Below are 18,044 nucleotides of genomic sequence, written 5' to 3'. Positions count from 1 at the left end.
ATGCTCAGAAGTGGAAAAGTAGAGGTGTAATGTCACGCGGACCCCACGTTCAGGAGTAAGCATGTACTTCAAGCCGAAGTACGTTCAAAAGCAGGTGTGCAGGGATACCAGGGTCAGGGGTACGAGTGTACTGCACCCCACTTAGATAGAAAGAAAAAAGGTTTGTTCTGTCAATCAACATTTTACATTGAATGCAATTAAATGCAAATAAAAAATTTATCATTTAATACAAATGTGATCATTCACGGTTTTTTAATGGGTTTAAGATTCCCTAATCTACACAGTTACAACATGTATTTAATTGTTTTATCTGATGCTTCCCAATATTAACTATTATCGATGAGCTTCATCAAAATTGCAAACAACAAAAATATCTTTCACGTTTCCCATTTCCCATTTCCGAATTCCCAATTCCCATTTTCCATTTCCGAATATCGAGGCAAACTGGAAAATGAAAACGAGACTGCCCACCGCGGTTTGGCAGAAGAAAGACACTTCTTCTTATAAGTATAGATAAATATAGGTATAAGTACATATATTAAATGTATTAATTATCCATAATGTTGGGCAACAAAACGTCTGACGCGCTAAGTCGTAATAATTAATTAATGTCAGTATATAATATAATATATAAATTTTCCTGAACGATAATGTGATATATTATATACATATATATATTTATAGATAAATTAACTTTTATAGGATAGAAAATTAGTGTTACAGTTGAGGATATAAACGTTTTGGAAATTGGTATTATCGCGATAAGTTAATAATTTCCGATAATCCCTCAATAACCCCCTCCAGCCTCTGCGGAGCCCTTGCAATTGGCTGGATCTTCCAAGACAAATAGAAAGGAAGGGAACGTGCCCGTCGAGCATGAATGTCCGCTGAATCTTCTTCCTCGCGATATATGGGTGAGGATTGCCACTAAGGTTGCATCGAATTCGATTCGTGATCTGTTCAACATGCAGGCGAGTTGCAAAGTTTTTCTGGATGCAGCGAGTTCCGAAGCTGTGTACCAACATGTGACGATGCGTGTTATACCATTAGTGTCCTTTTTATTTTACCTTGACCGGCCGGAGAGGAGGTTCATCGATCGCTGCGTTGAAGCAGGAAATGCGGATGCTATACTCCGACAGGGGTTGACGAAGTATTTCTGGATTGTCCGCCATGGCATTGGGATGGAACTGCTTTCTAGGGCTTGGAGGGAGGGCAGCATCGAAGCAGGTTACCTGTCTGCCATGTTGCTACTGTGTGATCACGAGAACGAAGAAGAAATGCAAAGGGGTGTTGAAATGTTAGAGTCTGTCCGTACTTCTGGAGACGTCAAAAGCTGCAGGGAGTTCTTCGCAGACATTTTCTGGGAGTGATGGGTTGACGAGAGACCATTGGATCCGGGACATGCCGTGGCTTGTCGGTCCACGACTTGCACTACCCGCGGCACCATGGCTTGTGTGAATGATGTGTCCCGTGTCTCGTGTGTGCACTGCTTGGCGGATTACGAGGTCAGGGTTTTTCTGGAGATGTTTAGATTTTAGTGAACGTGGTTGATTATCAACTCTTGTCAATCTACCCCCGAATGAACTGTTGTGGGGTTAGCTTTATGCAATCTGCCAAAACAGTAGTTAGCAACTGGCGATTTGTTAAGAATCTATTTCTTGGTTGAAAAAATGGCAGTTTGATCCAATAAATTAACATAATTAATTCGCATTGTTGTTCACGCATTACTGCATAGCTTCATCCGAAAATAGAAAAAAAAAGAAAACTCAAATGCTGCGGAAATTAGATATAATTAAGAAAATCGAGTTTTACGTAGGGGTTACAGAACATCAAAAGAACAGCTAAAGAAACAAAGCAAATAAAGATTTTGAACATAGATGCCGTTGGTCATATAGCCTCGACATCGTCTCCATTCTGCCTGGCGGGCTCCTGATAGTTAGAGCCGTGTGCCGTTGCCGGATCTTGACCATATAATTGGCAGACCAATAACCCTAGCTTGATCTCCACAGCCTCGAGCCTGCCTTCCATTTCACGCCACGGTGCCATCTGTTGCTGTTCCCTTTGACAAAGATCGGCAATTTCCACTTTCAACTCGTTTGCTTTGTCTTCGAGTTCGCGAATAGTGGTTTGATGCTGTTCCACCTCCGTGCGCAACTTCTTTTCCAACCGGCGGCCTTCATCCAGTTCACACTTCCTTATACTCGCCCTGACTTTCGCGGAGATTGCCTCCATCCTCGCCGTCCTTGCTTCGTCTTGTGTCCTATGAAGACTATCACTCAAAAACCTCATCCTCCGTTGGAGGGTGTCGATTAGATCTGCGGTTGAAGGTTCCTCGAGGTCGCCGGGACTAATGGCGTGGTCGTTGAGGGATTCGTGCAACATTTTCTCGGATGAAGACGGGGAGGTCTGCTAGACGACGAAGGCCCTTCAAGCAATGATTTTTCTCCCGGCAGAGAGGTTAGAGATAAAGGTAGGGATTATAGGAACTGACGAATGGTTATGACTTGTGACGGGCTTGTGCATTGATATACATTAATGAAAATCAAAATTTAAGTTACGAATAAATAAATTAATACATTTTAATGTGTCTAATTAATGTATGTCTGCTATTTCTTGAAAAATGAATATAATAATGCCCCTGGTGGTTTTATCGAAAAACGAAGAAAAAGACTGGGGAAACGTGTGCTGCATCGCTTGCGCAGAATTTGCAATAAATGAAAATCTTGGCAATGTGACATTAGAATAGACAGGAAGGGCTGAAGGGCTATGGACTGCTATGAATAACGTGGCAGACGGGACCGGCAGTGAGTTTATAAAAAAATGATTACTTGGCTAGGCAATGGGGAGTTACCGAATGGGAGGTCAGTAACGGGGTACAATTGTTTTTTCCATAACTAAAATTTTTAATACGAAACACAAAACACATAAATAAAATGATACCAACACGAGTCACAGAATGGCAAAATCATTACATAATACATAATACATATACTAGGTTGGATAACCAAAAAAGTATGGTGAACCCAATCCTATCCTATCAATCAAAGAGGTGGACAAATAGGATCAACTCATAGTCTGCCCGACAATGCACGCACGAAATATGAGCAGCACCTCCATCACCGTCGTTTACGTGCCACCCTCTTCCACAGCGTTGATGGCGGTAAATAGCACCCATGTTTCCACGGCTTGGACATGCATGCGAAGAACAGACTAGATTCTCTGCGTTTAGCATTGGCACGCGATGCAGGTGTGTCCACGTCCCCTGGATAACGCCGCGGAACTCCAATTTGCAGATTGTTAGGGCACTGGCCGCCTCAAGCCCACGAAGTGTTTCTAAGCCTTTGTTCTTTGACTCGAAGTTGTCACGTAGCATCAGCATCATGAAAACTGTGTACTGGGCTGCCGAGTGGCCATGGGCTGTGACAACGTGCATTGTTTCCATCCCTGCGAAACGACACCCGCCGAGAAAAAGGTCAGACACAGCAGACCGAAACAGAACTTTCAGGTGCCTGCTCTGCCTACATCGCGCTAAGAAATTTCTTGCCGGCTGGTGCATGGGACTCAAACTCCACCACCGTTGGTCCGAAACTGGAATCGAGGCGCATCGGTAAACGAAATCCTCCTCCCCTACATTGCGTGCAGCGGTGCACGACATCCTGAGACTGCACAAGTCCCTGACGGACTGTGCTGCGGTCCTCCCGACAATTAAGGTCCAAACATCGTGGGGAAGGTTGGCGGACCCTGTCAGATGCTCCATCTCCTCTCCTTGTATTGAATGCCTGACACGAAAGATGAATGGGTGGTTATGTGTAAGTAGTGGAAAACAGAAAGGACCCGGTAGTATACTGTTGATGGCTGTTGTTTAAGGTGCCTTTATAGGCACCCGGCGCCGGTTGCGATGGTGTCCCATCGGTTGCGTACCGTGCCTCTACACCAAGACAGCCACTCACACCGCTTTCTTTAGCAATCACGTCCCTTGTATTAAAATTATTTTTTTATTAATTTTTTTTAGATTTTCCGGTCATGACACTAGTAACTAATTATAGGCGGCCACCACAATGAAGTGAGGATCCATGGCTTTAACTGAAGTCACCCGTGAGATTAAGACAAATGTTTCAGCTAGGTGGGTCTTTAACTTGATCTGGTTTTATTAAGTTATATATTAAATTAAATCTTAGGTTCAAATTATACGGTGTAAGTTTAAAGAAATCAATATATTTTTAGATTAATATTTATATTAATAAATTTGAATAAATTTTTTTCTTCAATAGTAAAAAAAAACTACAAAATAAGTCATAATTCATATATTTAAATATAAATAAATTACAATAGAATAAATCATGTTGAAAAATATTAATTAAATAAAAAATTAATTTAAACCTAAAACATTAGAACGTTATTCATATTTATAATTAAATTTGATCTTTACTACTGGTGCACGAATTGTGAATCACACTTTTCACAACTAGTACCACTAACCAGCAAGTGCACTGGGTCGTCCAAGTAATACCTTACGTGAGTAAGGGTCGAATCCCACAGAGATTGTTGGTTTGAAGCAAGCTATGGTCATCTTATTATTCTTAGTCAGGATGCTAACAACAGTGTTTTTCAACTTCAATTGTAAAGAGTCAAAGGGCATAAATATAAATACTTATTGTGCAATGATGGAGAATATGTTGGGGTTTTGGAGATGCTTTGTCTTCTTTATTTCAGCTTTTCTCTTGTACTCCTCTTCACACACGCAAGGCTCCTTCCATGGCAAGCTGTATGTAAGGTGTCACCGTTGTCAATGGCTACTTCCCGTCCTCTCAGTGAAAATGGTCCAAATGCTCTGTCACAGCACAGCTAATCATCTGTTGGTTCTCGATCATGTCGGAATAGAATCCCTTGATTCTTTTGCGCCTGTCACTACGCCCAAAAATCGCGAGTTTGAAGCTCATCACAGCCATTCAATCCTTGAATCCTACTCGGAATACCACAGACAAGGTTTAGACTTTCCGGATTCTCATGAATGCCGCCATCAATTCTAGCTTATACCACGAAGATTCTGATTAAGAAATCTAAGAGATACTCATTCAATCTGATGTAGAACGGAGGTGGTTGTCAGGCACATGTTCATGGATTGAGGAAGGTGATGAGTGTCACGGATCATCACCTTCTTCATAGTGAAGCACAAATGAACATCTTAGATAGGAACAAGCGTGTTTGAATGGAAAACAGAGATAACTGCATTAATTCATCAAGATGCTGCAGAGCTCCTCACCCCCAACAATGGAGTTTAGAGACTCATGCCATCAAAGAGTACAAATTTCATATCTAAAAATGTCATGAGGTACAAAATAAATCTCTAAAAGTTGTTTAAATACTAAACTAGTAACCTAGGTTTACAGAAAATGAGTAAACTATGATAGATAGCGCAGAAATCCACTTCTGGGGCCCACTTGGTGTGTGCTGGGGCTGAGACTTAAGCTTCTCACGTGCCTGGGCTGTTCTGGGCGTTCAACGCCAGGTTGTAACCTGTTTCTGGCGTTGAACTCCAACTTGTAACTTGTCTCTGGCGCTGGACGCCAGACTGCAACATGGAACTGGCGTTGAACGCCAGTTTACGTCATCTATCCTTGAGCAAAGTATGGACTATTATTTATTGCTGGAAAGCCCTGGATGTCCACTTTTCAATGCAATTGAGAGCGCACCATTTAGAGTTCTGTAGCTCCAGAAAATCTACTTTGAGTGCAGGGAGGTCAGAATCCAACAGCATCAGTAGTCCTTTTTCAGCCTGAATCAGATTTTTGCTCAGCTCCCTCAATTTCAGCCAGAAAATACCTGAAATCACAGAAAAACACACAAACTCATAGTAAAGTCCAGAAATATGATTTTTAATTAAAAACTAATAAAAATATACTAAAAACCAACTAAATCATAGTAAAAACTAAGTAAAAACAATGCCAAAAAGCGTATAAATTATCCGCTCATCACAACACCAAACTTAAATTGTTGCTTGTCCCCAAGCAACTAAAAACAAAGTAGGATAAAAAGAAGAGAATATACAATGAATTCCAAAAACATCTATGAAGATCAGTGTTAATTAGATGAGCGGGGCTATTAGCTTTTTGCTTCTGAACAGTTTTGGCATCTCACTTTATCCTTTGAAGTTCAGATTGATTGGCATCTATAGGAACTCAGAATTTAGATAGTGTTATTGATTCTCCTAGTTCAGTATGTTGATTCTTGAACACAGCTACTTTATGAGTCTTGGCCGTGGCCCTAAGCACTTTGTTTTCCAGTATTACCACCGGATACATAAATGCCACAGACACATAACTGGGTGAACCTTTTCAGATTGTGACTCAGCTTTGCTAGAGTCCCCAATTAGAGGTGTCCAGGGTTCTTAAGCACACTCTTTTTTTTTTGCTTTGGACCTCGACTTTAACCGCTCAGTCTCAAGTTTTCACTTGACACCTTCACGCCACAAGCACATGGTTAGGGACAGCTTGGTTTAGCCGCTAAGGCCAGGATTTTATTCCTTTAGGCCCTTCTATCCACTGATGCTCAAAGCCTTGGATCCTTTTTATTACCCTTGCCTTTTGGTTTTAAGGGCTATTGGCTTTTTGCTCTTGCCTTTTGGTTTAAAGAGCTTTTGGCTTTTTCTGCTTGCTTTTTCTTTTTCTTGCTCTTTTTTTTTCTGCAAGCTTTGTTCTTCACTGCTTTTTCTTGCTTCAAGAATCATTTTTATGATTTTTCAGATTATCAAATAACATTTCTCCTTTTAAATCATTCTTTCAAGAGCCAACAATTTTAACATTCATAAACAACAAATTCAAAAGACATATGCATTGTTCAAGCATTCATTCAGAAAATAAAAAGTATTGCCACCACATCAAAATAATTAAACTATTTTAAAATTCAAAATTCATGTACTTCTTTTTCTTTTTCAGAAAACAATTTTCATTTAAGAAAGGTGATGGATTCATAGGACATTCATATCTTTAAGACATAGATACTTAGATACTAGTGATCATATAGTAAAGACACAAACATAATTAAACATGAAGCATAGTAAACGAAAAATAGGAAAATAAAAACAAGGAAATTAAGGAATGGGTCCACCTTAATGAGGGTGGCGTCTTCCTCTTCTTGAAGAACCAATGGTACTCTTGAGCTCCTCTATGTCTCTTCCTTGCCTTTGTTGCTCTTTTCTCATAGCTCTTTGATCTGCAATCAATTGCTCTACCACTGAATTATGGAAAAACAAAAGCAATGCTTTTACCATACCAAACTTAAAAGATTTGCTCGTCCTCGAGCAAAAGAAGAAAGAAGTGGAGAAGATGGAGGAGATGGAAGTGTGTGAATGGGTGGGTTTGGGAGGGAAATTGTTTGAATTTGAATGGTGAGGTAGGTGGGGATCCTGTGGGGTCCACAGATCCAGTGGGGTCAAGGATTTAGCATCCCTGCTCCAATTAGGTGTACAAAATGCCCTTACTGTGCAATCCTGGCGTTTAACGCCAGACTGCTGCCTGTTTCTGGCGTTTAACGCCCAAATGTAGCCTGTTTCTGGCGTTTAACGCCAGACTGATGCTTGTTTTTAGCGTTAAATGCCAGCTTGGTGCTTGTTTCTGGCGTTAAACGCCAGACAGATGCTTGTTTCTGGCGTTTAAACGCCAGAATGATCTTCCTCCGGGGTGTGCTATTTTTTATGCTGTTTTTCATTCTATTTTTGATTTTTCATTTGTTTTTGTGACTTTACATGATCATCAACCTAAAGAAAACATAAAATAGCAATGGAAAATAAATAGATATAATTAAATAACATTGGGTTACCTCCCAACAAGCGCTTCTTTAATGTCAATAGCTTGATAGTGAGCTCTCATGGAGCCTCACAGGTAATCAGAGCAAGGTTGGAACCTCCCAACACCAAACTTAGAGTTTGGTTTGTGGCCTCCCAACACCAAACTTAGAGTTTGACTGTGGGGGCTTTGGTTGACTCTGCAGTGAGAAAAGCTTTTCATGCTTCCTCTCCATGGTTACAGAAGGAGAACCTTGTGTCTTATAGTTTGCAATGTCTTCAAACCACAGAGCTTCCTGAATAGCAAACAATTGCTCATCCGGAAAAGTTTCAGAGATCTCAGTAGGAGGGAGGGATGCTCCTGCTACTGGTTCTATCCGGGACAGGTGATCAGCTACTTGATTCTCTGTCCCTTTTCTGTCTCTTATTTCTATATCAAACTCTTACAGAAGCAACACCTATCTTATGAGCCTGGGCTTTGAATCCTGCTTTGTGAGTAGATATTTAAGAGCAGCATGGTCAGTGTACACAATCACTTTTGATCTTACTAAGTAGGATCTAAACTTGTCAATGGCATAAACCACTGCAAGTAATTCTTTTTCTGTGGTTGTGTAATTTTTCTGGGAATCATTTAAAACACAGCTAGCATAATAAATGACATGCAGAAGCTTGTTATGCCTCTGTCCCAATACTGCACCAATGGTATGGTCACTGGCATCACACATTAGTTCGAATGGTAATGTCCAGTCTGGTGCAAAAATAACTGGTGCTGTGACCAGCTTAGCTTTCAGGGTCTCAAACGCCTACAGACACTTTGTGTCAAACACAAATGGCATGTCAGCAGCTAGCAGATTGCTCAGAGGTTTTGTAATTTTTGAAAAATCCTTTATAAACCTCCTATAGAATCCTGCATGCCCCAGAAAGCTTCTGATTGCCTTAACATTGGCAGGTGGTGGTAATTTTTCAATTACTTCAACTTTAGCTTGATCCACCTCTATTCCCTTGTTTGAAATTTTATGCCCAAGGACAATCCCTTCAGTCACCATAAAGTGACATTTTTCCCAGTTTAAAACTAGGTTGGTCTCTTGGCATCTTTTCAGAACAAGTGCTAAATGGTTAAGGCAGGAGCTGAATGAGTCTCCAAATACTGAAAAGTCATCCATGAAGACTTCCAGAAACTTCTCTACCATATCAGAGAAGATAGAGAGCATGCACCTCTGAAAGGTTGCAGGTACATTACACAGACCAAAAGGCATCCTTCTATAGGCAAACACTCCAGAAGGACATGTGAATGCTGTTTTCTCTTGGTCCTGAGGATCTACTGCAATTTGGTTGTAACCGGAATAGCCATCCAAAAAGCAGTAATATTCATGACCTGCTAGTCTCTCTAGCATCTGGTCTATGAATGGTAAAGGAAAATGATCCTTCCTGGTGGCTGTATTGAGCCTTCTGTAGTCAATACACATACGCCACCCTGTAACTGTTCTTGTAGGAACCAGTTCATTCTTTTCATTATGAACCACTGTCATTCCTCCCTTCTTAGGGACAATATGGACAGAGCTCATGATGTGCGGAAAACGATCCAACACAAAACTCACCGGCAAGTGTACCGGGTCGCATTAAGTAATAATAACTCACATGAGTGAGGTCGATCCCACAGGGATTGAAGGATTGAGCAATTTTAGTTTAGTGGTTGATTTAGTCAAGCGAATCAAGAATTGGTTGAGTGATTTGTGATTTGCAGAAGCTAAATTGCATGGAAAGTAAAGGGGAAGGGGAAATTTGCAGTAAACTAAAGAGCAGGAAAATAAAGGAGCTGATTCTTAAAGTGCAAGTAAATTAAATTGCAGAAACTTAAATTGCAAGTAATGTAAATGGCTTAAGCTTAAAGTGCAAGAAACGTAAATTGCTTGAATTGTAAAAGGGATTGGGAGTTGGGATTGCAGAAATTAAAGAAGAACAAGTAAATTGCATCAAACAATAAAAGAGAAAATTGAATTGCAGTGAAGTAGATCTTAAACAGAAGAGTAAAATGTTTTGAGAATTTAAAAACAGAGAAAGCAGTGTTTAATTTACAGCAAAGTAAAAGTGGTTGAAGATCTCAGGGTGGAAGAGACTAGATAACAAGTCTAGATCTCAAATCCTTCCTTGATCCAACAAGAACAATTGCAAAATAAGTGAAGAAGAGTAAATTGCAGCATTGAAGAGAAGATGAAGCAGTAAACAGAAAGTGAAATTCAATTATGCAGAGAAAGTAAACAAGAGATCTCAAGGTGAGATTGAAACAGAAGTTCTTCAATTCTTCACCCAAGATCCAAAGCAAGAAAATAAAAGAGTGCTCAAGCAAGAACCAAGAAGAAGAGAAATCAATTCTCCTTCCAAGTTCTCAGAAATTCCAATTCAAAGTAAAGAGCTCAAAAATGAAAATGACAATTAAAAGGAAAATTCAAAGTAAAATCTCAAAGTGTCAAAAGGTTTTTAATTACATCAAACTAACTCCTATTTATACACTTTCTATTCTTGGATTTTGGAATTTGGGTGGGCTTTTGATTTGGTGAAGAAATGAATTAAATTGGATTTTTAATCCAATTTCTAGCCCAAATTGCACCTCCAGGGGAAAGCTCAGTTGGAAAATCCAACTTAGCTTTCAAGCATGCTCCATCCGTGTCAATTGTGGTGTGCCCAGCCTTGTTTGGGTGTCAATTGTCTTAGAGCTAAGTTGAAAAATCCAACTTAGCTTTAGACCGTGTCATGATGCGCAAGGCTTCCTCCTTGGTGCGCCAAAATGTGTGTCACAGCTCCCTTGGTGTGCAAACTTGTGCGCCAAAGTGTGGGGAAGAATGGGAGAAGCAATGCTCAGTTGGAAAATCCAACTGAGCTTTCCTTGTAGCGTCTTGCCCTTGGCCTCAAGGTCCCAGGTTCAAATCCTGGTGGGAGCAAGTGGAGGACACCTTTGGAGCTAATTTCCTTGGATGAGTGGGCACTCCTCCTTATGTTTCCAAGAATACCCAAGTTCGAAACTTGGAGGAAGCAATAAAGCTATTTTCCTTGTATTTCCTTGCAAGCTTGGTGGCACTCCTTCCTTATGTTTCAAAGAATACCCAAGTTCAAGTCCTGGAGGAAGCATTCTAGCTATTTATTCTCAAATTCCCTTGCAAGGAGTAGCGTGTGGTTCCAAGTTCGAACCATGGAGGATGCATTTTGGCTATTTCTTCTTGAATTCTTTTGTGAGGAACGTTCCTTGCCTTCTCCTTGGTCCTTGGTTCGAATCTTGGTGGCTTCACTTATGGGATTTTTGCTTTGAATTAATTTTTGAGAGCCCCCGATAAAGCTCACTTAGTTAACTGAGCTTTATGCCATTTCCTTGCTTTCTTTAGTGCTCAGTTAACTATTTGAACTTAGCCTTGTACCTTGCCTTCCCCTTTCATTCCTTGTGAAGCTCAGTTTACTTTTCCAACTTAGCTTCCATTCTTCCTTGATTTTTGCCATGCTTTTCTTCTCTTGGCACGATTGTTGCTTCCTTTGGGCACATTCCTTAGGCCACGCTTTTCTTATTTTCTTCTTTCTTCACCTACAAGCAATCAAAACAACCAATCAAAGTATCACTAAATTCACAAGGTTTATAAATCATTAAAATTCAATTAAATTTAGCTTAAACCTCATGATTTAACATCAATTACATGGTGGTTAATTGATTCAAAGAAGTCATGCATTTTTAATCCAAATTACTTTCTTAGAATGCAAGAAAGTACATAAAACCTAATAAAAACAAAGAAAAAGGATAGTGAAACTAGGCTAAGATGACTTGTCATCAGCTCACCCAGGGGCTATCAGAAATAGGATAAATAATCCCAGCCTCTAGTAACTTAGTGACCTCTTTCTGCACCACCTCATTCATGGCGGGATTTAGCCACCTCTGTCGTTGAACCACTGGCTTAGCATCATCCTCCAATAGGATCTTGTGCATGCATCTGGCTGGGCTAATGCCCTTAAGATCACTTACGGACCACCCAAGAGCTGTCTTGTGTGTCCTTAGCACCTGAATTAGTGCTTTCTCTTCCTGTGGCCCTAAAGCAGAGCTTATGATTACAGGAAAAGTGTCACCTTCTCCCAGAAATGCATATTTCAGGGATGGTGGTAGTGGTTTGAGCTCGGTTTTAGGAGGTTTCTCCTCTTCCTGTGGAGTTTTCAGAGGTTCTTTTATTTCCTCTGGTTCCTCCAGATCATGTTGAACATCTTTAAAAATGTCCTATAGCTCTGATTCGAGACTCTCAGTCATATGGACCTCTTCCACCAGGGAGTCAATAATATCAACGCCCAGGCAGTCGTCTGATGTGTCTGGATGTTGCATAGCTTTGACAACATTCAACTTAAACTCATCCTCATTGACTCTCAGGGTTATCTCCCCTTTTTGGACGTCAATGAGGGTTCGTCCAGTTGCTAGGAATGGTCTTCCTAGAATGAGAGTTGCACTCTTGTGCTCCTCCATTTCCAGCACTACAAAGTCAGTAGGGAAGGCAAATGGCCCAACCTTGACAATCATGTCCTCAATTATGCCTGATGGGTATTTAATGGAGCCATCAGCAAGTTGAAGACAGATCCTGGTTGGTTTGACCTCTTCAGTCAAGCCAAGCTTTCTGATAGTGGATGCAGGGATTAGGTTGATGCTTGCCCCAAGATCACATAGAGCTGTCTTGGTGCAGTTACCCTCTAATATGCATGGTATCATAAAGCTCCCGGGATCTTTAAGCTTTTTTGGGAAGCTTTTCAGAATAACTGCACTGCATTCTTCAGTGAGGAGAACCCTTTCAGTTTCTCTCCAATCCTTCTTATGACTCAAGATATCTTTCACGAACTTGACATAAGAGGGTATTTGCTCAAGTGCCTCTGCAAACGGAATCTTTATTTCAAGAGTCCTGAGATAGTCTGCAAAGCGGGCAAATTGCTTATCCTGCTCCTCTTTGCGAAGTTTTTGAGGATAAGGCATCTTGGCTTTGTATTCCTCAACCTTAGTTGCTGCAGGTTTATTTTCTACAGAGGTAGGTTGAGAAGCCTTCTTGAGGGATTTATTATCAGCACTTGTAGGTGTCTGATCCCTCACTGGCATTTGAAAGCCAGGGTTGGAAGCTGGAGTGGCGTTAGACGCCAACTCCTCATCTGTTCCTGGCGTCTGAACACCAGAACTGTGCTTCCTTTGGCATTCAACGCCAATTCCTTGCTTGTTTCTGGCGTTGAACGCCAGTCCTGAGCATGGTTTGGGCGTTCAGCGCCAGCCTTCCACCCAATTTCTGGCGTTTTAGTGCCATAATTATTTTTCCCTGGGCTCTTACTGTCCTCAGATGGAATTTGGGTAGTTTGCTCATTCCTTGGCTTCCTGCTGCCTTGAGGTGGGGTATTTAATGTTTTCCCACTTCTTAATTGAACTGCTTGGCATTCTTCTGTTATTTGTTTTGACAGCTGCTGCTTTGTTTGCTTTAATTGTTCTTCCATATTTATATTAGCCATCTTTGTCTCTTGTAGTCTCTCCTTGAATTTGGCTAACTGTTTTGTTAGAAAATCTAATTGCTGATTGAATTCAGTAGCTTGTTCAGCAGGACTGAGTTCAGTAGTCACTGCTTTAGCCTCTTCTTTCATGGAAGGTTCGCTGCTTAAGTACAGATGCTGATTTTTGGCAACTGTATCAATGAGCTCTTGAGCTTCTTCAATTGTCTTCCTCATGTGGATAGATCCACCAGCTGAGTGGTCTAGAGAAATCTGAGCTCTTTCTGTAAGCTCATAATAGAAGATGTCTAGCTGAACCCACTCTGAAAACATCTCAGAGGGGCATTTTCTTAGCATCTCTCTGTATCTCTCACAGGCATCATAAAGAGGTTCATTATCTCCTTGTTTAAAGCCTTGGATGTCCAGCCTTAGCTGTGTCATCCATTTTGGAGGAAAGTATTGATTCAGGAATTTCTTTGTCAGCTGTTTCCATGTCTTTATGCTAGCCTTAGGTTGGTTATTTAACCACCTCTTGGCTTGGTCTTTTACAGCAAATGGAAATAGTAATAATCTGTAGACATCCTGATCTACTTCCTTATCATGTACTGTGTCAACAATTTGTAAAAAATGTGCCAGAAATTCTGTAGGTTCTTCCTGTGAAAGACCAAAATACTGGCAACTTTGCTGCACCATGATAATGAGCTGAGGATTCAACTCAAAGCTACTGACTCCAATGGAGGGTATACTGATACTACTCCCATATGAAGCAGTAGAGGGGTTAGCATATGACCTTAGAGTCCTTCTGGACTGTTCATTTCCACTTAGATCCATGATGGAGAAAGGGAGATGATGTGAAATAGAGAAGAAATATTTTTATTTATTTAATTATTCATTTATTTCAAAAATAAAATAAATTAAAATAAAATAAATAAAAATGGGTGAAGATTTTCGAAAAAATGAGGAGAGAGAAAGTGGTTAGGAAGTTTTGAAAAAGATATGATTTTTTTTAAAAAGTTTTAAATTTTGAAATAAATAAATAAAAATAAAAAAATCTGAATTTTAAAAATAAATTTCGAAAATTTGTTTTAAAATAGAGAGAAAAGATATTTTTGAATTTAAAGAGGAAAGAGAAAAATAATAAGATAGCACAAGATTTAAAATTTTTAGATCTAATGCTCCTTGTTTTCAAAAATTTTGGAGGGAAAACACCAAGGAACACCAAACTTAAAAATTTTAAGATCAAGACATAAGGAAAACTCAAGAAAACTTTGAAGACTCACAAGAACACAAGAACATGAAGAAAGAACACCAAACTTAAAATTTTTAGAAAACCAAAATAAAATTTTCGAAAAACAAAGAAAAATCAACAAGAAAACACCAAACTTAAAGTTTGGCACAAGATTTGATAGAAAAATTATTTTTGAAAAAGAAAATTTTGAAAAGAATATAAAAGATTCTGACCCAATTGCCAAGAACACAGACTAACGCTCTAGCCAACTGAGTTATAAATGTAACACTTGTTTTGAAGAAGTATTTTTAAATAACTAAGAATGAAAAAATTATTTTTTTGAAAACTAATGTTTTGAAAAGGCACAAGAAAAACAAGAAAAACTAAAGATCAAACAAGAAAAAAAATTCAATTATAAAAATATAATTTTCGAAAAAAAAATTTTTTTTTGAAAGAAAAAAAAATAAGGATTCTAAAATTTTAACCAAAAATAATATTAGAAGACTCTAAACGAAAAAGAAAAATTTTTCCTAATCTAAGCAACAAGATTCACCGTCAGTTATATTAAGTTAAATTAAATCTTAGGTTCAAATTATACGGTGTAAGTTTAAAGAAATCAATATATTTTTAGATTAATATTTATATTAATAAATTTGAATAAATTTTTTTCTTCAATAGAAAAAAAAAACTACAAAATAAGTCATAATTCATATATTTAAATATAAATAAATTACAATAGAATAAATCATGTTGAAAAATATTAATTAAATAAAAATTAATTTAAACCTAAAACATTAGAACGTTATTCATATTTATAATTAAATTTGATCTTTACTACTGGTGCACGAATTTTGAATCACACTTTTCACAACTAGTACCACTAACCAGCAAGTGCACTGGGTCGTCCAAGTAATACCTTACGTGAGTAAGGGTCGAATCCCACGGAGATTGTTGGTTTGAAGCAAGCTATGGTCATCTTATTATTCTTAGTCAGGATGCTAACAACAGTGTTTTTCAACTTCAATTGTAAAGAGTCAAAGGGCATAAATATAAATACTTATTGTGCAATGATGGAGAATATGTTGGGTTTTGGAGATGCTTTGTCTTCTTTATTTCAGTTTTTCTCTTGTACTCCTCTTCACACACGCAAGGCTCCTTCCATGGCAAGCTGTATGTAAGGTGTCACCATTGTCAATGGCTACTTCCCGTCCTCTCAGTGAAAATGGTCCAAATGCTCTGTCACAGCACGGCTAATCATCTGTTGGTTCTCGATCATGTCGGAATAGAATCCCTTGATTCTTTTGCGTCTGTTACTACGCCCAACAATCGCGAGTTTGAAGCTCGTCACAGCCATTCAATCCTTGAATCCTACTCGGAATACCACAGACAAGGTTTAGACTTTCCGGATCCTCATGAATGCCGCCATCAATTCTAGCTTATACCACGAAGATTCTGATTAAGAAATCTAAGAGATACTCATTCAATCTGATGTAGAACGGAGGTGGTTGTCAGGCACATGTTCATGGATTGAGGAAGGTGATGAGTGTCACGGATCATCACCTTCTTCATAGTGAAGCACGAATGAACATCTTAGATAGGAACAAGCGTATTTGAATGGAAAACAGAGATAACTGCATTAATTCATCAAGACGCTGCAGAGCTCCTCACCCCCAAAAATGGAGTTTAGAGACTCATGCCGTCAAAGAGTACAAAGTTCAGATCTAAAAATGTCATGAGGTACAAAATAAATCTCTAAAAGTTGTTTAAATACTAAACTAGTAGCCTAGGTTTACAGAAAATGAGTAAACTATGATAGATAGCGCAGAAATCCACTTCTGGGGCCCACTTGGTGTGTGCTGGGGCTGAGACTTAAGCTTCTCACGTGCCTGGGCTGTTTTGGGCGTTCAACGCCAGGTTGTAACCTGTTTCTGGCGTTGAACTCCAACTTGTAACTTGTCTCTGGCGCTGGACGCCAGACTGCAACATGGAACTGGCGTTGAACGCCAGTTTACGTCATCTATCCTTGAGCAAAGTATGGACTATTATTTATTGCTGGAAAGCCCTGGATGTCCACTTTTCAATGCAATTGAGAGCGCGCCATTTAGAGTTCTGTAGCTCCAGAAAATCTACTTTGAGTGCAGGGAGGTCAGAATCCAACAGCATCAGCAGTCATTTTTTAGCCTGAATCAGATTTTTGCTCAGCTCCCTCAATTTCAGCCAGAAAATACCTGAAATCACAGAAAAACACACAAACTCATAGTAAAGTCCAGAAATATGATTTTTAATTAAAAACTAATAAAAATATACTAAAAACCAACTAAATCATACTAAAAACTAAGTAAAAACAATGCCAAAAAGCGTATAAATTATCCGCTCATCAACTACGCGGTAACAATTAGAATTTATTAGCTATCGAAATATGTTTGTTCGAATCAAAATTAGATATCTAATCTAAAGTTAACAGTGATATTTTCATAGTGTACTTAAACCCCATGCTCTAAACTGTGTGTTGATCAGCCAACCACAATATGCCTGACAACCCTAAATCCTCGGTATATCTACGTATCGTTCCACCTCGTAGTCGGCGCGACACCAAATGCACGGAATATGGTCCGCGCCTCTAACACCGTGGACGGAGCCCCGCTCTGCCGCCCTTCGGCGGTAGTCATACAGAAGACCCATATGGCCTCGAGTCAAGCATCTGGTCGAGTCACAGACCGTATGATCGTCTCCCTTTTCCGGCATTTGGACTTCATTCGGCCAAGAAATTGCGAGGACCGCGAAGCAATTCGAGAAACATGCTGGGAGTAAGCCACCCGATTCGAGCATGCGAAATAGTTCCAAACCTTTTTTTTTGGCCTCGCTGTCCTCCCTTCGGATGAGCAACTCCATTGAAAGTGCGTACTGGGCAGCGTCAAACCCATTGCTTGCTGCATTCTGCAGCATTTCCCATCCGATGGCGTGGTTTCGTCGTATGTAGAGCTCCCGTAGCGCCTCTCGAAACAGAAGCTCTGGGTGACCAATCTCAAAGCACCTCTCGAAAAATCTTCGCCCTACTGGGTCCCGTATCCACCACCAATTCATCTCATACGGGGGTGGTATGGCAACCATCCTGAGCACAGTTTCCTCGTCGCCTACATCGCGCGCAACGCAACACGTCATACAGAAGCTGCACAGGTCCTCAATGGAATTTGTCGCGACTTTAATGGCTATGGCTAACCAAACGTCGTGGGGTAGTTCGAGGGCGGTAGACAAATGCTCCATTGTAACTTTCCGTTGGACGAGGGCCTGGCAGTGTATATGCTTAACACGGTGTTATTCAATGGTGTTGAGAATACGCATGCTAGTATATTTATGGTTTAGGGTTGCCCATTGGAATATACTTCCCTCGAACTAAACCGTCACATCTTATCCTTGGCGAAATCCATTTTCGTTTTTTCAAAAAAAAAAAAAAAAGGCTTCTATGCACTTGTATTGTAAATATAATAAATAACATTATTAATTGAGGGCATTTATTAGATTTGTTGTTACTCGCTGGTGGGTATTTAGTCG

The 18,044-nt window shown here is 39.8% G+C and overlaps 2 protein-coding genes across 2 annotated transcripts; one reads left to right on the top strand and one right to left on the bottom strand.

Moving 5' to 3' along the window:
* The first annotated feature begins 339 nt into the window (after positions 1 to 339).
* Positions 340 to 1,370, top strand: LOC107620602 (F-box protein At2g35280-like). The gene is made up of 2 exons (XM_016322736.1): positions 340 to 475; positions 805 to 1,370. The coding sequence occupies exons 1-2, from the start codon at positions 340 to 342 to the stop codon at positions 1,368 to 1,370; spliced, it is 702 nt and encodes a 233-aa protein (XP_016178222.1).
* Positions 1,371 to 3,037: 1,667 nt separating this feature from the next.
* On the bottom strand, positions 3,038 to 3,757 carry LOC107620601 (putative F-box protein At1g67623). Its single transcript, XM_016322735.1, has one exon. It carries the CDS (start codon positions 3,755 to 3,757, stop codon positions 3,038 to 3,040), a length of 720 nt encoding a protein of 239 aa, XP_016178221.1.
* Positions 3,758 to 18,044: the final 14,287 nt, after the last annotated feature.

This window comes from Arachis ipaensis, chromosome B10 (genome assembly GCF_059453495.1).
Source record: "Arachis ipaensis isolate K30076 ecotype BB chromosome B10, ASM5945349v1, whole genome shotgun sequence".
NCBI lineage: Eukaryota > Viridiplantae > Streptophyta > Magnoliopsida > Fabales > Fabaceae > Arachis > Arachis ipaensis.
Note: the sequence above shows the minus strand (reverse complement) of the source record. Positions and strands in the feature narration are given on the sequence as shown.